The sequence below is a fragment of the Capsaspora owczarzaki genome (assembly GCF_000151315.2).
Source record: "Capsaspora owczarzaki ATCC 30864 unplaced genomic scaffold supercont2.16, whole genome shotgun sequence".
Taxonomy (NCBI): domain Eukaryota; class Filasterea; order Ministeriida; family Capsasporidae; genus Capsaspora; species Capsaspora owczarzaki.
Window position 1 is genome coordinate 344,061 of NW_011887307.1, and position 20,669 is coordinate 364,729.

Genomic DNA, 20,669 nt, shown 5'->3' on the forward strand with positions numbered 1-20,669 from the left:
TGTCTCGTTCAGGTGGCAGCGATCGCGACCGTCATCACTCCCACTCGACAGACTACGCAAGTCGCTCTCGAGAGCATCGGGATCGTGACTATCGACGAGACCGAGACCGAGACCGAGACCGAGACCGAGACCGAGACCGAGACCGAGACCGAGACCGAGACCGAGACCGAGACAGAGACAGAGACCGAGATCGCAATCCAACTCGCTCGGCGGAAGCAGACAAGACAAGCAGTAGTAGCAGTGGCTCTGGAGCTGGGACTCGTGCTGGACGAGGCAGCGACGATGGCGGCGGCATGTGGCTGGAACGCCCATCTGTGCGCGCTTGGATTGACGGTCGGTTCTTCACGCCGAATGCTGCTGCTACTGCGGCCAACCTGCAACTGGGCAATCAAGGCATGATGCAGACACAGGGCGCACACAGGGACAATCCGTATCTGCTCGTTGGCAGCCCCGAGCACAGCGAGTTTTGGACGTTTGCTGCACAATTCGCTGCGCACCAGCGCCAGCAGCAGCAGCAGGCCAACCAGAACAAACCTGACCCTTCTTCATCTCGAGATCAGGCCCAGAAAACCAGTTCAGCCATGTCCGACCGCGAACGCGAGTTTCTGGCGCGGCATAGCCTTGCCGCAGACACGTACGACCCAAAGCACCGCACGACCGTGCTCATCCTGCTCGATCGCGACTCGGGGGCGCTCTTGCGCGAGAAGGCACGCAGCAACCCGTTGGACCGTGCTCGAACTCGCGACCGTCTTGCAGGAGCCATGGGTACGCGGTACTTTGCCCGACCCGCCGCCTCGAGCAGCACGGCCCAAGATGACGACAATGGCGATGCGCCGGAACTCACGGTCAAAGATGCGGAAAGCAGTAGTGGTGCCACGACCTTGGCAGCCGAGTCTGCTGATTGCCCAATCACTCGAGAGCAACTTGGCGAATTCCGGTTGCTTTTGTCGCACTTTGAGACCTATCTCCAGCGCCAACGGTACGCCAAGACGGTCAAACTGGCCATTGCTCGTGCAGCCTTGCCAATGTCCCACTACCGAAACGCCATTCTCGATGTGCTGGCCAACAACCAGGTGATGGTGGTGGCTGGCGACACGGCGTGTGGCAAATCAACGCAGCTGCCCCAGTTCCTCATGGACGCTGGATATGCTCGCATCGCCTGCACGCAGCCCCGGCGTCTGGCCTGTGTTGCTCTTAGTCAACGGGTGAGCTACGAAACGCTCAACGCGTACGGCTCCGGGGTCGCGTACCAAATCCGCTTCGAGGCCACCAAGACGCGGTTTACGCGCATCCTCTTTCTCACCGAAGGCCTTCTCCTGCGGCAAATTGCCAACGATCCATTGTTGGAACGGTACAATGTGATTGTGGTGGATGAGGTGCATGAACGGCATTTGAGCTCGGACTTTCTGCTCGGCATTCTGCGCTACATTTTGCCCCAACGCCCGGATCTCAAGCTGGTTCTCATGTCGGCCACCATCAACATCCATCTGTTTTCGGCGTATTTCGGCAACTGTCCGATTGTGCGTGTACCGGGCAGACTCTATCCGATCAGCGTGGAGCATCAAGACATTCAGCGCGTCTCGGCAGTCGAGGCGCAACTGGGTACGCTTTTGTCTGTCGTATATTGTTTGTTGCTTTGAAGGTGGCTGGGCGCGTCGCTGAATTCCTTTTTAACATGTTTAATCGCGTCCCTTTTGCGTTCGTTTGCACGCATGTAGGTGTCTCTGGAGCCGCACCCAACAATGTCCAAGGAAAGAAAAAACCCGACAAGTTAGATCCACGCGTGTACTTGCACATCTTGGAACGAATCGACAATCAGGTGCCCCGCAACGAGCGCGGAGATGTGCTGGTTTTCCTCAGTGGCATGGGAGACATTCTCACGCTCGCGGAAGAGGCCAAGGCCTACGCGGCCAGAACCAAGACCTGGATTGTGCTCTTGTTGCACTCTGCGCTGTCCGTCGAGGAGCAAGACCGCGTGTTTGATATGGCACCGGAAGGCATGCGCAAGTGCATTCTGTCGACCAACATTGCCGAAACGTCTGTGACGCTGGACGGCGTGCGCTTTGTTATCGACTCGGGCAAGGTCAAAGAGATGGCGTACGATCCTGAAACACGCATGCAGCGACTGCAAGAGTTCACCATCAGCCGAGCGAGTGCTGAGCAGCGCAAAGGACGCGCCGGCCGTACCGGCCCGGGCGTGTGCTACCGGTTGTACTCGAAAGCGCAGTTTGACCGTTTTCCGGAATTTTCCACACCAGAGCTCCAGCGCATGCCCCTGGAGGCAGTCCTGCTGCAGGTTTTGGCGATGGGTGGCCACCCTCGCCAATTTCAGTTTATTGAAAACCCACCGCTGTCAAAGATCGAAGATGCTCTGGCCTCGCTGGTCGAGCATGGCGCGGCAGAGCGGCCCGCCGGATTGCTCGGAGCTCAGTCTGGACTCGATGCTTCCGCTGGCGTTGCCGCTTCTAGTGAGCGCATTTTGCCTTTGGGGCGCATTCTTGCCCGTCTTCCAGTCGATTTGGTGGTCGGCAAGATGCTTGTTCTCGCGTCTGTCTTTGGCGTTGCAGACCCAGCCACAACCCTTGCCGCTTCGCTGACAGTTCCAACGCCATTCCAAAACACTGTACTCCATCAGTACCAACGACAACAGCGCCAACATTTGCGATCTGGCGGTGGGACGGCGACTGGCGCCTCTGCGTCGTCAAGCACGTCTGAGATGAGCCAGTTTTTCTCGTCGCATGGCGACACATTCACGCTGATGAATGCCTACCACGAATGGCTCGCCATCAAGCTCAGTCGCGCTCGCGCTTCCAATGCGGACTCTGCTGCTCGTCCAGGCTCCCAGTCACACCACAACTCGAGGGAATGGAGTCGGCGGAACGGCTTGGAAGAACAGCGACTTTTCGAAATTACCAAACTCCGTCGTCAGTTTTTGCAAATCCTCGAGCAAGAGCGTCTCATTTCCACCGAGCAGAGTGATAGCGACGATGATGAAGAAGGCGATCCTGCGACGGAAGATGTTTGGAACTCGGATTTTGTTTCGTTCAGTTCCTCCACCAAACGTTCCCGCAAAGGCAGCAGCAGCAGCAACAACAACAACAACAACAAAAGCAACAACAACTCTGCTCAATCCTCTTCCTCTCGGAAGCGGCGAGAGAATGATGACAGCGATGATGAGCAGCAGCAGGCGCGCAAGTCCATCCAACGACAGCTCAACCTCGCCCGAAAGCAGCTCGCCGTGCGCAAAGTGAAGGTGCTACGACCTGACGAGGAAGGCGGCGTGGCAACCGACGGCGAGAACGATGATGGAGGCGGCGACAATCCGGACGTTGACGGCTCTCGCTCCCATTCCGGCGCGGCTGGCCTGGAAGATTTGTCATTTCGGCTTCACGCCGACCTGTATAGCATGCAACGGACGCTGGAACAGGGCAGCTCGCACTCCACTGCGCTGCTCAAGGCGATTCTGTGCAGTGCCTTATACCCCAACATTGCTCTGCCGGACGAAAACAACTGGAATAGGCGCGATTCAGAGCAAGTCTTCCACACCCAAACGAAAAACTTTGTCCTGTTGCACCCGCAGTCCGTTTTTGCCACGGATCCTTTGCTTCTTCTGGCTCAAGACCATGGCAACATTAACGAGGTCGCGCCAAGAGCTGACAGCAGCAACACCACCACCACCACCCGATCGACGACAGCGGAGGAGCCTCCTCCGAGCAAGCAGCCTGCGCTGTTGTTTTACGTCAATTTGCTGGAGACAAACAAGCCTTATCTGGTCAACGTCACTCGAGTACCGGCCATTCAGGCCCTTGCGTGCTGCGCCAATTCCATCGTGACAAATGGCGATGGCACACGATGGATTGTCGATCGATGGCTGGATGTGAACTTTGGGACGCCGGCAGCTGCCGCGGCCGTTCTCGCACCGGCATATCGCATTCGAACGATGCGAAACGTTTTTGTACGATCCAAGCTTGAAGCGACGGATGCCCGACGAGGCGAAGGAGCCGACGGGGCGCTTGGCCTCGTGCACCACGCTGACGACGCGTCGCAGCTCATTGCCGACTGGTCTGTCTATCAGACGCACCCCGCCATCTTGGTCTCTACGCTGGCAACGGTGGCTGCAGACGCGCCCAACTGGGCGATGGATAGTCCTCAGACGGTGGAGGTGCTTGCAAAGGAAATTTCAGATTTCTTTGAGAACGACACGCTTCAGTACACGCTCGCCAAAGCCAGGCAATCGGAGGTGGGCCGAATCTTGCCATTGCGCGATGAAGAAGCCAATCATGCGACGGGAGCGACTGATACGGCACCCAGTGGTGATGGCGTCGTTGCCAGTGGGCCGCTGCACTCGCGGCTGCATCTGTCCGTCTCGTGTGTTCACCTGACCCCTTGGTTTGTTTTCGATGGATTGCATGTCGAGACTCACACTGGGGGCATCTCGTCGACCAATCCGACCCAAGCGCGCATGCAGTTCGATGACAGTGTTGTCGAGGACGTAAGTCCGGCCTTCTCGCTTGCCTCGTTGATCAAACGCCATTGGGATTGTCCTCGGTGTGGGCACCACATGATTGTCAGCGAAACGGAGCAGGCGAGTCATCTCTCGGGCTGTGGTGCTTCAACTGAGAGCCAGCACTCGGAGCATAATGGTCTACCGGCTGCGCCGCCTCCGCCAGCCAATGCAGCCGCATACTTTTGTTCGGTTTGTTCGGAAACTCTGATGCTCACCAGCATTCAAATCCTGCAACATCGAGCATCTCATACCAGTGATTGACGCCTTTTGGTGCTGTGTGTGTCTCCTCGCTCGCAATACTCCAATTCAATGTACATGTGTCCAACTTGAAAAAAAAAACGACTGAGAATTCACAAAAGAATACAAAACGAAAAACCAACAACAAGCAACAAAAACAACGAAAACACACCAAGCACAAGCATAGTAAACTGTTAACATGAATGAGGTTGAAAAGAAAAAACAAGGAAAAGAGAGAAGAAAAAGAAAACAAAACACAGCAAAAGAGGCTGATTTTCAAAATCTAAGATGAACCGCGCGCGAGATGGATCACAATCCAAAGTTGCAACAACACGATTGCCACCGGAACTAGACAGCAGTAACATACTCTTCCGAATCGCTGTCCTCGAGTGGCAGCACGGCGTCATCCGCGTGTTCGCCAGGGCTGTTGAATTCCATGCCAAACTTGGAGCGCAGGACGATTGGACGACTTTGATGCGTTCGAGAGCAGTTGGGGGACAAGCGTTCGCTGGGCGATTGCAAACGAGAATTGGGGGAGCTGAAAACGGGCGAGGCAGCCATGCTGGGGACGTACTCAACTCCGCTGGCAATCGCCAGATGCTTGCGCAGGTCGTGGATTTCGAGGCGAAGAGCGCGGCACTTGGCTCGCAGCAAGACGTTCTCGTCGTAGTCCGACAGCCCAGGCATGTTGCCGTCGTCTTGCGGCCGGCCTCCCATCCCTCGCAAATGGTGCAAAATGCCAGTCGCAAGTGCACGGTCGTGGTCTGACAACAGGTCCCAATTGAAGGGGGTTGCGGCCGCGCCAGCAACCCGTGCAGCATCTGTTGGACTGGCGCGGTGATTTTCGGCATGGTCCAGAACTCTGTCTGCAGCTCCGTGTCGCGGCGAGCCTGGGACGGTTGGGGAAGTGGTGCCCGAGCGTCCGTGCGTGCGATGATGCAAATGGCCACCGCCATCCATTGGTTGACTTTGCCGATGTGAGCGCGGAGATGAAATAGCAGCAGTGGTGGCAGTGGTGGCAGTGGTCGGCGATGAGAACGCGCTGCCGTCGGAGAAATTGAGCTTGCGCCTGAGCTTGTTGGGGCTCCCGACCGGATTGTTGGTCGCTGAAGGGTCGCCGCCTGGAGCTTGCGTGCCGCCGCCGGGGCATGTCAACTCTACCAGAGCTGCGGCATCCGCAGAAGAGCCAGGCCGTGCGACCGGAACCGCCATACACACTGCTCCAGGATTCTGCTCAACGAGAACATCGTCGTCGTCGCTGTGATGACGAGAAGTGCCGGGACGCGAGAATAAATCCTGCAATCGCACCAGCGCGGCTTGGTTGGCCGCGGCCGAGCTGTTGCTGCCGGGCGTCGGACGAGGTCCATTGACGACGGGATTGTTGCCACCAACAAAGTCGTCCGAGAGCAACTCGCCGGGGCTGATGAAGAAGGGCTGCATACGAGGATTGATCTGCTCCATGGGCGCGACATGATGACGAACGACCACCGAAGTCCCGTAGATGGCATCACCCTTGCCTTCCACCACGAGGTAGAGTTTTGGCGCAAACACCAGCACCATCATGACGCCGAATGTGGCAAAGACAAAGACGCCGTTCAAGATGTAGATGGTGTCAGCGTCGTTCAAGGCCACGGAGAGGATGATGGCCTTGACCAAGACGCCAGTGAAAAGCCAGTTGTAGATGGACATGCCAATGAACTTGGCCTCGTGGAACGTGGTCGGCGCTTTCCGGACTTTGAACGCGACCCACACTCCCCAGAGCAGCAGGCACAACTCTCCGCCCGAGATGACCGACTCCCAAGCGCTCGTCGGACACCGGTAGTAACCAACGCCATTCGACTCGATCAGTTCGGCCACTGCTGGATCAACGGCCGTCCAGATGACGAGATAAAACACAAAGACAAAGAGCAGCCCGGCCAGCATCACAAGGAGCTTTGGGTCGTCAATCTTGCGGAACTGCGAGGTCGTGCGAGCGTTGTAGATGTGCGCCACGCGCCAAGTCTTGAACAACAGGGCGCCGACCGACAGGACAAACCCGAGGTGGTAGAGCCAGTTTCGGATGACGCAGCGGGGCGTGGTGACTGGGTACGGATACTCGACAATGACAGACCCGAACGCGAGGATGCATCCAATCAGAATCAAGATCAAAAACCGAGGCGAGGCAGAGCGGAGCACGAGCATTCGGCGCGCGGGCGACAGGAACAGGACAAACACGAGAAGCAGCGCAAAGACCGAAAAGAGCAGCGTGAAGGCAAGAATAATGGGCGCCTTGTAAGCCGAGCGCTGGTACAAGACAATAATGCGCTCGGCGCAGTCTTCGCCTCGCCAGCCATCGAAGCAGCGGCACTGACCGGGGGCAATGCAAGTGCCTTGGACGCAGACAGAGCCGTAGGCGCCGCCGCAGATGGGCGCTCCGCACTCCGCAGCAGACAGCTTGAACGACATGACGGACGTTTCGGTGCGCCACCCTGGTGTGCAAACGCACGAATCGGGCCCGATGCACGTGCCATTGATGCACGGCAGTGTGCAGACATAGGCTGGAGGAGTGTCTTCTGGCTCCATGCCGACCACGCCGTTGGGCCAGTGGAGACCGACATTGCCAAACTCGTCCGGAGTTTGGTACAGCTCGGAAATATTGGCATGGAACTGGCGATCCCAGGTGATGAGGAGTGCAGGAGCCGTGTAGTTGAGGTTGTCCTTTGGAAAGTACCGGAATTGAGAGGCGGCAAAGGTGTTTTGCCGATCACCATTCGCATCCAGGAAAATGTGACCCAACAAGCCCTCGTAATCAATGTTGAAGAGGGCGTCTTTGATGGCAGCGCCTGTGGGCTCCGTGCGGTTGACGTGCACAAGTTGGTGCACAGCATGCGCGTACGCCAGGACGGCTTCGTATGCCAAGTCTGGCAAGGACGAGTACTGCAGGGAGGAAAAACTCACCGCCGCCCGCGACGCCGTCGCAAATTCGGCGCCCCAGGTGGATGGCGCAGCCCCAAACCGGAGCCGAGAGTACTCGGCGAGGATTGTCTGGTTGTAGGTCGGATAGACGGTAAAGACGAACGACCCGGCAAGGGGAGGGAAAATCTCGGGGTGGCTGAGAACGGCCGTGCCGTAGGGCGTCGCGAACGAAGTGGACATGATCCACGTGTACTCTGGGGCGGTCATGTTCAAGCTGATGAGGGTATTGACAAAGTTTTGAGCAGGCACCACACCGGCAATGCCGCCAAAGAGGATGACGCGACACTTTTGCGCGCGAATCAAAAGCAGCTTGCTGGTCAAGTCCGAAAAGCCGTTTGCCTCCACGTCGCCGATGATTCGGACATTGTAGGCGGCCAGGCGCACACGCAACAAATCGTCCAGTCGCAGTGAAGAGAATTGGAAAAGGGACACTGCCTTCCACTGAAAGTAGTGCACCGTCTCGGACATTAGGCGCGCTTGCAACAGCAAACCGCCCGAGAGGCGGGCAAAATACGGATAGATGGCCTTGTTGGAAAGCGACGCGTCGGAAGCCGAGTATGACAGCGTTGGGACAGTGTACACGGCGCCCACGGTGGTGACGGCAGGCGCCTCAGACGAACAGAACGGGCCAATGATGCCCTTGACGTTTTGCTCCTGAATGGAGGTAATGGTCGCCTCGACTGCAACCGTGGCATCAAAGCAATTTGTCACTTGGCGCTCCAGATTGAACTGTGTGTAGGGCATGACGTTGGCGAACAGTGTCTTGTTCGTGTTGAGCATGAACGCGGCCAGGTACGAGGCCAGCTCAATGTCCGCCACGAGCGAGCCAAACGACAGCCCTCGCTCAAACAAGCCGGCGATCGAGATGCTCCGAGGATAGAATTCAAACCTGCCTGGCAGCGCCAACATTGGAAAGTTTTTGCGCATCGGCGAGCCGTGCACACGAAGCCTCCATGAGCCGGTGGTCAGCGAGACAGCGAATGTTGCGTAAGAGTAGGTCTGGTTGCAGGTCACAGAGCCGTTGAGCACGGCTGTAAACGACTGGGTGATGTTGTTGCCGGCGTCGTACGCACGCAGAATCAAGAGTTCGGCAGACTGGCAGTCCCCTCGCACCACCACGGGATAGGCGACCTGGGTGAAAAAGACGTTGGTCAGAGGCTGGGTAGGCTGCACGAGCGGCGGAACGTTTGCAATGGGGCCTTGCACAAGGCTCAGACTGTTGGTCACCAGCGCAACGTCGAGCGGAGGAGAGAAGGCAAGCACCTGGCCAGTTGTGTTCAGTACGACAAGAGCAAACCGACCAGCTGCTGGGAAGTAGAATGGCGGGACTTTTGCTTCCGTCGAATCCGAGGCGGTGTCTGCTCGGCGCACGTTGGTACAATCGCCTTCGCACTCGTCGCTGTCGTTGTCGTCGGCATCATCCTCGCGCCGCATCATCTGCAGCCGTGCATCTTCAGGATCCGTATACGGCAAGGCTTGGCGCTTTGTGGTTGTCGTCGTCGTCGTGCGGTTGACCAAAGGGCCAGGCGGCCTGCCAAAGACCGGGAAGGTGACCAGGTTGTACATTTGCAGAGCGCCGAGGCTGGATGAAGGCGGGGAGGCCTGCAGATTGAACTTGGGGTAGGTGCTCAGAAAGTCGTACGTGGCATTGGCAGTGTCTGCGATCGCGTAGAGCGTCACGTTTCCTCGCAGGTAGCAGGCGTAGCATGAGGTGGACTGGAATGTAAAGTCAAAGCCGGTCACGGACGCCAGCGCAGGAATGCCTCCGAGGAGCAAATTGGGCATGTTGGGAGATGTCAAAATCCAGCCAGACTTTGAAGGCACTGCGGGAGAGTTTCCAGTCAGACCAAACGATTTCGTCGCGTTCGGACAGAGCCAATCCAGCTCAGAGATGGGCATGGTTCCTCGTCCGGTTTCGCTGGTGGTGCCGTCGGTGCCGCCACCCCGATCCGTGGCTCCAGCACCCGAACCGAGGGTAATACCACCGCCACCGTTGTTCGAGGGAGAATCTCCCGTGAGCGGTACGCCCAATTCGACCGGGCCCGCAATCCCCGCGGTGTCGCCCAGCGTAGTGTCCAGCCCAATGTTGGGGATTCTGAGGTTGTTCATGCGAGCCAGTGGAGCCAGTGGAGCCAGTGGAGCGCCATCACCATCGTCGCTAGCAACGGTCGAAGCTGCTGGAGTCATGGGAAGGTCTGGAGCGGGCAGTCCGCCCTGCTGGTCGAGCGCGCTGGCGGCTGGTAACGAAGGGGCGCACAGTCCAAGCATTGCCACAGCGAGGAGCAGCGACAGCAGCAGCCATCGCGGCGAGCGTAGTCGGCCACCAGAGCGAAGCGGACCTTGTGCAGAAGTCGAGCCAGCAGCAGAAGCGCGGGAGCCGCAGCCGCCGCGACTGTCTGGGCGGTCGCGTTGGTTTGGTGCAGGCAGTGTGCGTCGGGAGGACTTGGATGTGGGGACGGCAGCGCAGCGAGAGTGGCGGTGGGAGCGAACAGGAGCAGGCAGAGCGGCCGCCACCCAGTCCACCAAACCCACGACTACTGCTGCTGATGTTGCTGGTGGATTTGTGTTGCTTCTGGCTTTGGCTGGTGCTTCTGTATTGGAGTAGCAGAGGGTTGCTAGGTGCTGCTGCTGTTGCTGCTGCTGCTGTTGGTCGAGCATTATTATTGGAACTTTATTCTCACCGCTGCAGTTGTTGCTGCTGCACTCCTTCTTGTTGGGCGCTGCAGCGACGGCCGCCCGCCTTGCCTTCGCTGATAATGGGAATGAGCAGCCGTCGTTGCTCGTATCTCTGCAAAGCCCGCGCCGCGTGTCGCTGCGGTCGTCCGTAGCAGCAGCAGCAGCAGCAAGCGGCGCATTATTATTGAGCTGCTTCCCACCATCTGTTTTTGCTCTGCACCCCGCGCGAGTGGCGTTGGCGGCCGTCCTCCGCGCCCCGGCAGATGCGGGTGCGGCGTGTCCTTGCACTGTCTCCAGTGTCGTGGGCGCGCGCAGGGGGGGCAGCAGCGGCAGGGCAGCACCGCGGTCGGGAAGCAGTGCGAGCGGCTGCGAATCCGCCATGCGAAAATTTAATATTCTAACGAGAAAAGAAAAAAAAAACGAAAAAAGAAAAAAAAAACAGGGATTGAAGGAAAAGGTGGAGGGAAAAAGTCGCAATAGTGAGAAAACAGTATGAAATGGAAGGGGTATTAAACAAACAAAAAAAAGATACTGAAACAAAAAGATGAAAATTAAAAGTGCGAAAAAAAAAAAAGGAGTAATAAAATAAAATTAAAAAATTAAAAAAATACAAAAATACAAAAAAGGGAAGGATCTGATATTAAAATCAAAAAGGGAATTTAAAAAAAAAAAGCATTGAAATCAAACCGAAAAGATCTCGTTAAAAAAAAAAGTGAAAATAACGAAGTCTTTGAAGAAGTTCAAGAAAGCAAAGAGCAAAAAGACGAAAGGAGAAAGACGAAAAGAAAGTACAAGAGAGAAAGCGCTCTTACTTGTATTGGAAGCGTATCCACTCGTGCGCACTTCGTGACGTGATCATCATAGGACGCGTGTTGTCATGCTCTGATTTGGCAGCATTGGTGAAAGAGAGCCCTTTGTTGTCGGTGGTTGAAGAAATATTGGCGCTTCCCTTTTGTTGCATTCGTTCGTTGAGATCCACTCGTGCGCATTTCGTGAAGTGGATCATCATAGGACTCGCGCTGCTTCTCAGTCATACTCGGTACGACATCATTGGTGAAAGAGAGCCCTTTGTTGTCGGGTGGTTGAAACAAAAACCTGTCTCCCCATGTTTTCACACCTGAATCCTCAACGTCGTGGGGCCCATGCCAGTGTGACCCATTATTGTACGTTAGCTCGTTGCATGTTCGTGCACTTCCATCATGCACATCGTCGGAGAGCAAAGTGGCTGGAGCAACAAACAAACGCAAAGCTGTCAGAATTGGCTTCGGATTGTGGATTGTACCGGATTCACACACTGGGATCCCGCCACCTCCTTTCCAATCGTTCATACAGCTGTCATTGTTACTGTACTTTCCACTTCAATCCCCCTTTTTTTTTTGTTTCGTGTCATTCGGACGAAATGAGTGCAGCAACATTGCCAATGGTCGGCGTTGAGCCAAAGAAGACGAGCCCGGTAACAGAAACCAAAAGCAACGCTTCATCCACGGATAGTGTCGCTTTTGTCGCATCTTTGTACTAACAACGCAGCAGCAGCAGCAGCAACAGCAGCAGCAGCAGCAGAGTGATAGTTTGAGACGTGGACTGTGTGAGACTTGGACTTTGGCTGGGCGTTCCATTGTCTTTTTTTTTTTTTTTTTTCTCGTTTTCCCCTCGATTCCTTTGAAAGCGGCACATCCACTACGACTGGAACGAGCCAAGACGATACTCTCCAGAGTATCGAGCAGCGTCAATGAAAGTCTCCTCTTCATCGGGGACGACGCGCTCGCTGCACTAACTGTGGTTGACCGTTGCGTCACTCTCGCTGTTGAGCCAGTTTGTTCCTTCCTTCTCAGCGCTTCGACCCTTCACACCACGCTCTCGACGTTCATTCAATCCACTCACTTGCTTGTTGTGTTCTACAACGACTTGTCTTGTGCTGCTGCAGGTCCAGTTTGCGCCCGTGCTGCGCTCGTTCATTGCAGCCAACTACAATGAGAATCCAGACAATTTTGCTGACGCGTTGACCGCGCTCGACGGTCTACGTGCATCGGCCGCGTAAGTGTGCACCGTTGCCCCTTCCTCCTCGAATGCATTGATGAAAGGTCCTACTATCTACTTCTAGTGATGGGAGGCATTGGTGGAAAGCTCTCAATCTCAGTCGGAAACTCACGACTTGTTTGACTGTTTGTGTGCCCCCGCTTTCACTTTCACTTTCACTTTTCAGACAACCCGAACGCTCTGATGCGGGATTGACCACGTTGAAGCAGTACTGCGCTCAACTGCGAGCATTGCAGAGTCGGTTCCCCATCAGCGAGAACGATGTCCGGATTGCATTTGTCTGGTACGACGCCTTCCTCGGCCAGAAAACGCCCAGCCTGAGCTTCTCGGCGGCCAAGGATGAGCGCAAGCTGTCACTCTTCTCGTCCAACTACGAGCTCGTGTGCATGCTCTTCAACGCTGCTGCAGTTCACATGCAGATTGCTCTTGCTCAGGTGCGTTGGGGTTTGGTTTTTTCAGTTTTTCCTCGTTTTTGTCAGTCCTACCACCATTTCTCGAGCTCTTCAGTCTAACTCTCCCTTCGTTTGTTTGTTTTTTGCATTCGTGCACCCTTTTTGGCAATTCTCTCCAATCCACAGAATCGCGGAACGGAAGCGGGTCTGAAAATCGCCTGCAACTCGTTCCAGAGCGCCGCCGGATTGTTCCAATTTCTGCGTGCCAACGTCCCCGTCCTGATTACTGGGTTTACCGTCACTCCCGACCTGCGCAATGACGTGCTCAATGCTCTGGCTGCCATTTCGATCGCCCAGGCGCAAGAGTGCTTCTTCCTGAAGGCTGTTCTCACCAGCATGAAGGACTCGATCGTTGCCAAGCTGGCTGCCCAAACAGCCGACTACTTTGAGCAAGCGGCCACTGCAGTGGCAGGCGGCGACGCGCGCGCCCTCGTCGACAAGGGCTGGCAACCGCTGTTCCAAGCCAAGCAGTACTACTATGCCGCCCTCACCCACTTCCACGAGTCGCAAGTCTGCAAGGAGAAGGAGCAGTACGGCCTGCAGCTTGCACGCCTCTCCACGTGCGACCAGCTGTGCCAGTATGTGGAAAAGATGAAAATTGCCAACTTTGACTACCGCTCGCTCCAGCAAAAGGCGGCGCGTCAATTCGTCGCGACCAGCAAGGACAACGACGTGATTTACCACGACCCCGTCCCTGCCCAGTCCTCCATTCCGACGACCACGCGCGCACCCATGGTCACCCCCACCGCGTTTGAGCTCGACACGAGCCTGCAGCTCAGCCACGACCTCTTTGGCAAGCTCGTCTCCCTCAATGTGCTGCAGCAAGTGTCGACGTACAATGCTCGCAAGGACGAGTTGATTCGCACCGACACGGCCCAGATTGAGTCTGCCCGCAACATGGCCAACAGGTATTGTGCATTCGTGCGATGTTGTGGTTGGAAGGGTTGTTGTCGTCAAGGGGGTTTGTTCTCAATGTGCGTGTTTTGAATTTGACCCTTTTTTTTCTTTTCTTTTTTTCAATGCAGCATGCTTGCCTCTATGAACCTGCCGGCCTCCATCGAGGCACTCGAGCAACCTGCGGGCCTGCCTCCGGCAATCCTTGAAAAGTCGGAAAAAGTCCGCACTGCAGGCGGCGTGCGCCAGTTGATGGAAACGATGGACGCCAAGCAGTCGCTCTTCCGCAATGACAGCGACGTGTTGACCGAGGCAGAGAATGTCCTCAATGAGGAGCAGCGCGACGACGAAGCCATGCGCGAGCAGTTTGGCGCAAAGTGGACGCGCACACCATCGGCCGCTCTCACCAGTCAGATGCGCGAGGAAATTGCCAAGTTCCGCACCGTTCTCCGCAAGGCTCACGATTCGGACGGTATTGTCTCTACCAAATTTGACGAGCATCGTGAGAACATTGCCAACCTGTGCAAGCCTGCGGTATGTGCCCTTTTCTGTGTCTGTGGTCGTGTTTTTTTTTTTTTCTTCTTTCTTTCTTTCTTTCTTTGCTTTCGATCACCGCCAAACTCACCCCTCATGCTTCTTGGTGAATGCTAGAATGAGCTGATGGCCCTTGTGCCAGCCTCGAGCGCAGCATCCATGAGCCCCCAGACCGCGGACGCTGTCGCTCAACTCAAGCGCCATTTGGCAGACATTACGACGCTCTTGTCCCAGCGCGACGCCATGGAGCGAGAACTCAAGTCGCTTGCATCGCAAGACTCGATCGGTATGCTTTTTTTCTTGTTTGATTTGGTGTCGTTTGTGACGTTTGCTGCTTGTTTGGTGATTAACTTTTTTTGTTTTCCGTTCCTCTTTGGTTTTCCTGCTTTTGGCTCCCAGCCGAACAACTGATGCGACATGCGGATGATGACGCTGCAAGTGTCATGGAACAGCAACTGCAGCGGTACCGACCGCTCCAAGCACGTATCGCTGACAGCATTCGCACGCAAGAGCAACTGCTCGAGTCGATCCGCGTGACGAACGAGCAGTTTGTCGCACTCAAGGATAGCAACACGGCCACCAACCAACGTGAGGTTGCTCTCCGCAATCTGGACGTTGCTTACAATGCCTTTGTTGAAATCCAGTCCAATGTGCAAGAAGGGTTGAAGGTAGGGCTGGCTTTGATGGTCATTGTGTTTGAGTTTGTTCGTTTGTTTTTGTTCTTCCGACTGTCTCACTTCGCGCTATTGCAGTTCTATGGCGATTTCCTGCAACTGCTGCTCAAGCTGCAAAACAAGTGCAAGGATTTGGCGTTTGCTCGCAAGACGGAGCAAAAGGAGTACCTCGCGTAAGTGTTGTGATTTTTATTGGTAACCCTTCCTCCAAGACTTTGCTGCATTTGGTCGTCTCATTACGCTCCTTTCCTTTCGGCAGAACGCTGACGCGCGAGATTACCACTCAACCAACCGGCTCCATTCCAAGCTTGCCGGCAGCTGGCTCGGAACAGCAGGGCAGCGCCTCGCCAGTGCCCCAGCCTCTCCCCCGAATCGAACCTGGGTCGGCAAACGCGCCTCGACCTGTCCCGGCGCCCCGCGTCAACCGTCCGCCATTGTCGACCTCCGCTGCTGCAGCGCCCAGCTCAGTCCCGAACGTGTACGAGGACACTGCTCCCCCTGCCGTTGCCCAGCGCGCCCCCGCTCCCCCGCGCCCTGACTACCCGAGCTCGTATGCGCCCAGTGCACCCGAGTCCAACTATGCAGAATTGGACCACAGCCGCTTCAACGCCTCGCAACAGCAGCAGCAACCCTACAGCTCGTCACCGCAGCCACCGTACGGCCAGCAGCAGCCACTTCCGCGGGATTACGCGCCACAGCCACAGCAACCGCTCCCGCGAGATTACGCGCCGCAACCACAGCAGCGATACAACCAATCTCTGCCGTACCCACAACAGCCCCAACAGCAGCAGGCATATGCTCCTCCCCAACAGTACGCGCCATCTCCCCAGCAGTACGGTCAACCGCAGCAGCAGTACGGTCAACAGCCCTACGGCCAGCCGCACTACGGACAGCAGTCTCTGCCATACCCGCAGCAACCAGGCTACGGCGGACCACAACAGCAGCAGCCTCCTTATGGGTACCAGCAACCGTATGGTCAGCAACAGCCACCTCCGCAGCAGTATGGCCAGCCAGGCTATCGCTATTAGACGAGAGGCATGCTTGACTTGAGAGTGAATCTGTGTCGTATGTGCGGGTGTTGAGCTTTGTTGAGGAAACAAAAAAGTGTAAAACCGTTGCAAACTCTTTTGTTGTTTGTTGTTGTTTTATTGATTGTTTTTTTTCTGTTTGTTTGTTGCTCCAGCCAATAAATCTGGAACTTTTGTCGTGAGTGAGCAAAGCTCAAAGTCCATGCTTATTATTGGACAGTCTAATCACCCTTAAAAACGCAACACACACAATCACACGTGCCGTCTCATTCGTGGAAGGTGCGAATCATCATCTCAACCATCTCTTGAGTGCGCAGCCGGCGGACGATGCAAATGTTGGGCGGTGAAAACTTTCGCATGCGGTCCAGCACGAGCATGCCACGAGTCAGCTGGCCGCCCAGCTCGATGGTGCCAAAAATGTGCTCGCTCTCGCGGACAAGACTCGGCTTGAGCGCAATGGCGATGGCAAATGCATCGTACGGTGTGAAGCGTCCGTCGTCGTCGTGGACGTCGAGGGCAGAGGCAATCGAGCCAGCCGCAGCGCGCATCGCAGCCAGAGAAACCTGCTCGGTCGCAGGGTCTTGGCCGAGAACGGCTTGCGGCGTGGTTCGTGCTGGATCGGTGGCCGCCAAATGGTTGTTGTTGCTGTTGGTGCTGTTGTTGGCAGCGGCGGCGGCGGTGGTGGTGGTCGTGGTGGTTGTGGTGGTCACCGTGGTCATCACCGAGTCGTTCGCTTCAGCAGTTGGCTTTTCTGACGGGTTCTTCTTGCTGTTGGATGCCTGAGAGGGCACAACCGAAGTGACAGCCGTCGCGGTGGCATCGCCGGCAACCCCTCGACGACGACAAATGCGAACGTACGGCTGCGTCACGAGCTGCAGCAGCTTGGCAAACACGGTTTCGCTTTCGACAAAGCGGTCAAAGTGCTCCCAAGTCAGGGTATCTTCTTGGCAGCATTCGAGCGACACAATGACGGTGGAGGCCGGGTTGGTGCACGCAGCCAAGACCATGTACGCGGCCTCGGGGTCTTGGTGAAAGTTGAACTCGGCCGCCATGGTGACGTTGCCCGCGCCGGCAATGCTTCCGCCCATAATCACCAAGCGGTTGGGGCGCGCATTGATGGCGTCGGCGAGGCTCGGGTCGAGACGCAGGGCGAGCGCCAAGTTGGTCAACGGTCCAATCATGACCAAGGTGGCGTCCGGGTGTGCGTGCATGAGCTGGCTGATGACGACCGCCGCATGTTGCTCGTGCGGATGGTGCACGATGGAAGGTTGTTGCACGGACGACGGCGACGCGTGTCCACTTCCCGACCTGCTCGCTGAGGTCGAGTTGCTTCCGGAGAGTCCGCCCAGTGAGGACGAGGTCTCGCGTTCCAGCCCGCCCGCCGCAGCAGCACCAGCAGCACCATTCATGCCAGCATTAGCCGCAGTAGTAGTAGTAGTAGTAGTAGTAGTAGAAGTAGAAGTAGCAGTAGCATTCGCGTTGGTGTCGTCAGTATGATTGTGGTTGCCTCCTGAGGACCGCGCCACATACTGACTCGCAGTGACTTGGGCTGGCCTTCCACTTGCAATGCCCATGCCCATCGGAGCGCGGTGCGGGACGAGGTGCTGGTGCGGCGTGAGCAGGTCGATTGGCACGTCGCCCAGGCCGTCGACGCCATGGCCCGCCCACGTCTTGGAGTCTGCGCGCGACGCAATGATGGCCGACTCTGCGCCGCGGTAGATTGGGATGGACGAGCACCCCGTGAATGCGAGGATCTTGGCGACATTCACCGCGACTTGGCTCTCGTCCACATTGCCGGCGACCGTCGTGATGGCGAGGATTTCCGCCCCAGGCCAATTCAACGCCAGCAGAATCGCAACCGCGTCATCGACGCCAGCGTCCGTGTCGATAATCAGCTTTTGCTGCATCTGCGTCTGTGTGAGTGTGTGTGCTTTGGGTTTCGGTCTTTGGGGATTTTGGTCTTGGTCTTTGGGGATTGTTTGAGTCGTGGATGAGTTACGTTTCGTTGCCACAGCGAGAAGAGATACAGGACTGCAAACAAAAAAAAGGTCGAAAGCGTTGCGACATTTCAATAAACAAAGCAGAGGGGAACACTTGCAATCGCGGTCGACTGGAAGCAGAGAGAGAGAGTACAGCGAGGTCTAAGTAAGATGGAAGTGATTGAAGTATCTGAGGGTCTCTGAGAAGGCACCTCGTTCGAGTGGCTCGATTTTATCTGCTTTTTTTTTTTCCTTCTTTCTTTCTTTCTTTCTTTGCCGTTTTGTTACTTTAGTTACTTTGTTACCTAGTTACCATTTCAAGTCCTGTCTCAGTCTGTCTTTGCTCATTCTTCACACGTCTTAATCTTTCTCTTTCCTTCTCTTTCCTTCTCCATCATCCGTGTTGGAGCAACTCACTCGTCGTTTCATACACAACTCACTCACTCTCACACACACCGACACATACACTCAACCATGAGCGAGTCAAACACGCCACACGGACACGGAGAACCGCTGCTGCGAAGCATGTCGTGGTCGGCCCTTCGCGGAATGACTGTCGTTGCCTCGCCGACGACGCAGGCCTCATCGAGCACTGGCTATGCCGCAGCACCATCAACCGGAGCTGGAGCTGGAGCTGGAGCTGGAGCTGGAGCTGGAGCTGGAACTGACGTTGTGCGCCCGTCGCCATCGGCCATGCCCGTTGGCTCGTCCGAGCAGTACAACCGGCTGCTGGAGAACAACCGCCGATGGGTGAGCGAGATCACCGAGCTGCAGCCCGACTTTTTCGAAGTGCTGGCGCGGGGACAGAAGCCGCCGTACCTGCTGATCGGGTGCAGCGACTCGCGCGTGCCGCCAGACATGCTGACGCAGACGATGCCCGGCGAGATCTTCATCACCCGCAACGTCGCCAACCTCGTCGTCAACACGGACATGAACATCATGACGGTTCTCCAGTACGCCGTCGAAGTGAGTAGCAGCAGCAGCATCACAGTCACGCTCCAACACCAACACCACGCGCCACGTCCCCTGTTCCCCCCCCCCCTTGTTCCCCCTTGTTCCCCCCCCCCCCAAAGTCAGCCTTCAGACCAAAAAGACCAACCTCAGTTGTTCCCCCACTTTCCCCCCAAACAAGCACTCTGTTGAAACGCAATGGAAAATCACGGTTGTTGGGGTTTTGAGCTTTATTTCAAAAACCAGTGACGAGTCATGCGATTTGCTCGAGTTGTGGGAGTTTCGCATCAGCATTCACACGAACAGCCCGCGACGTCATCACGTTATGCGTTTACGTCGCTCGACAACAGTGGGGAAGCAAGGGGAGCAAAGGTGGAAGAGGGGGGGGGGAAGAAGGGAAGAGAAACGGGGGAAAAAGAGAGCAATTGAGTGAGTCAGATTGGTCACTCGGGTGGCACAGGTTACCCGAGGAATAAGTGAGAGGAGGGGGGGGGGAAATACAGAAGGAAAGCAGGTTTTGGAGCAAGGTTTAGAGCAAGGTTTTCATGGGGGAAAAAACACGGCGCTCGGTGGCAGACGATGATGATGATGATGATGATGAGCAAAAGAGGGGGGAAAAAAAGCAGGGTCAGAAACCAGATTCAGAGCAAGGTTGTTGGATGATTGTGATTCAAAAAGCCACCAAAGCAACAACCGCATGGCATGACTCAAATGCTCAGATGGGGGATCGGATGTATTAACTTTTGATCCTTGGATATTTTTATTGTTTTCTTTGCTAGGTGCTCAAGGTGCAGCACATTATCGTGATGGGACACACCGAGTGCGGAGGCGTGCGCGCATCAATGTCGAACGACTCGCACGGTCTGATTGACAAGTGGCTGCGCAACATCAAGGACGTCAGCCGCTTGCACCACAAGGAGCTGAGCGCCATTGCAGATCCGAACAAGCGGTAAGAAACAAGCAGTTGCAAACAGCTTTGTTTTGTTGGTGGAAACCCGAGACACTCACAATCGTGCGTTCTGTAGCTTTGCAAAGCTCGTCGAACTGAACGTCGTGGAGCAAGTGTACAACCTCTACAAGACCTCTGTCGTTCAGCATGCTTGGGCAACGGGTCATCATGTTCAGGTATGAAACGTCACTCTTCTGCCATTTCCCAAGTTTTTCCCTCGACGTTCTGCGTTTTGCTCATGTCCCCCCACAATCGTTGTTGTTGGCCTCTTCTTTGTTTGCGTAGGTGCATGGCTGGGTTTGCGACATTCGCACCGGCCTGATCCACGACCTGCACGTTGAAAACCGCCCCGAATGGAACGAGATTAGCAAGCTTTACGAGTTTAACTTCCCAGCACACCCCAACGCCACTGAGCAGGAGAGGTTGCATCCCGTGGAAAGCATGCGCAACGAAATGAGTGCTCGGTCAGGTGAACATCATCATGAGCACTAAGATGTCTGCTGTACAGCTCGCCTTGACGGCGCGCGTCTTTTGTTGTTTTTTGTTGTTGTTGTCGTTGTTGTTGTTGTTGTAGTTGTAGTTGTTGTTTTTGTTGTTGTTGTTGTTGTTGTTTGACGGAAGAAAAAAATTGGTTGGTCATAGTGCAGTGTGTTGGTGTGCTGGTTGCTGCATGACTATCTGTGCAGCTGTTTGGAGAGAATCAAAGGATTGTTTCAATCAACAAGGGTGTTTTTTATAAATGTTCAAAAATTTACATCGAGGGGGGTGGAAGGAAGGAGTTCATCTGGCATATGCC

At 55.7% G+C, this 20,669-nt stretch overlaps 5 protein-coding genes across 5 annotated transcripts; 3 read left to right on the plus strand and 2 right to left on the minus strand.

Annotated features, from left to right (window-relative positions):
* The first annotated feature begins 140 nt into the window (after window positions 1-140).
* On the plus strand, window positions 141-4,887 carry CAOG_07843 (DEAH box polypeptide 34). The gene is made up of 2 exons (XM_004342867.2): window positions 141-1,602; window positions 1,719-4,887. Exons 1-2 carry the CDS (start codon window positions 294-296, stop codon window positions 4,766-4,768), a joined length of 4,359 nt encoding a protein of 1,452 aa, XP_004342916.2. The 5' UTR covers window positions 141-293; the 3' UTR covers window positions 4,769-4,887.
* A 205-nt stretch (window positions 4,888-5,092) lies between these two features.
* CAOG_07844 (hypothetical protein) lies at window positions 5,093-9,967 on the minus strand (the record flags this gene model as incomplete). Its single annotated transcript, XM_004342869.1, has 2 exons — window positions 5,093-9,929; window positions 9,957-9,967. The coding sequence occupies 2 exons, from the start codon at window positions 9,965-9,967 to the stop codon at window positions 5,093-5,095; spliced, it is 4,848 nt and encodes a 1,615-aa protein (XP_004342918.1).
* A 1,783-nt stretch (window positions 9,968-11,750) lies between these two features.
* Window positions 11,751-16,176, plus strand: CAOG_07845 (hypothetical protein). The gene is made up of 9 exons (XM_004342872.2): window positions 11,751-11,828; window positions 12,300-12,409; window positions 12,579-12,846; window positions 12,991-13,772; window positions 13,890-14,292; window positions 14,410-14,578; window positions 14,692-14,960; window positions 15,045-15,139; window positions 15,226-16,176. The coding sequence occupies exons 1-9, from the start codon at window positions 11,775-11,777 to the stop codon at window positions 15,992-15,994; spliced, it is 2,919 nt and encodes a 972-aa protein (XP_004342921.2). The 5' UTR covers window positions 11,751-11,774; the 3' UTR covers window positions 15,995-16,176.
* Window positions 16,177-16,260: 84 nt separating this feature from the next.
* CAOG_07846 (inosine/uridine-preferring nucleoside hydrolase) lies at window positions 16,261-17,901 on the minus strand (the record flags this gene model as incomplete). Its single annotated transcript, XM_004342874.1, has 2 exons — window positions 16,261-17,212; window positions 17,525-17,901. The coding sequence occupies 2 exons, from the start codon at window positions 17,899-17,901 to the stop codon at window positions 16,261-16,263; spliced, it is 1,329 nt and encodes a 442-aa protein (XP_004342923.1).
* Window positions 17,902-18,575: 674 nt separating this feature from the next.
* On the plus strand, window positions 18,576-20,605 carry CAOG_07847 (carbonate dehydratase). Its single transcript, XM_004342876.2, has 4 exons — window positions 18,576-18,939; window positions 19,704-19,873; window positions 19,950-20,049; window positions 20,159-20,605. The coding sequence occupies exons 1-4, from the start codon at window positions 18,667-18,669 to the stop codon at window positions 20,363-20,365; spliced, it is 750 nt and encodes a 249-aa protein (XP_004342925.1). The 5' UTR covers window positions 18,576-18,666; the 3' UTR covers window positions 20,366-20,605.
* Window positions 20,606-20,669: the final 64 nt, after the last annotated feature.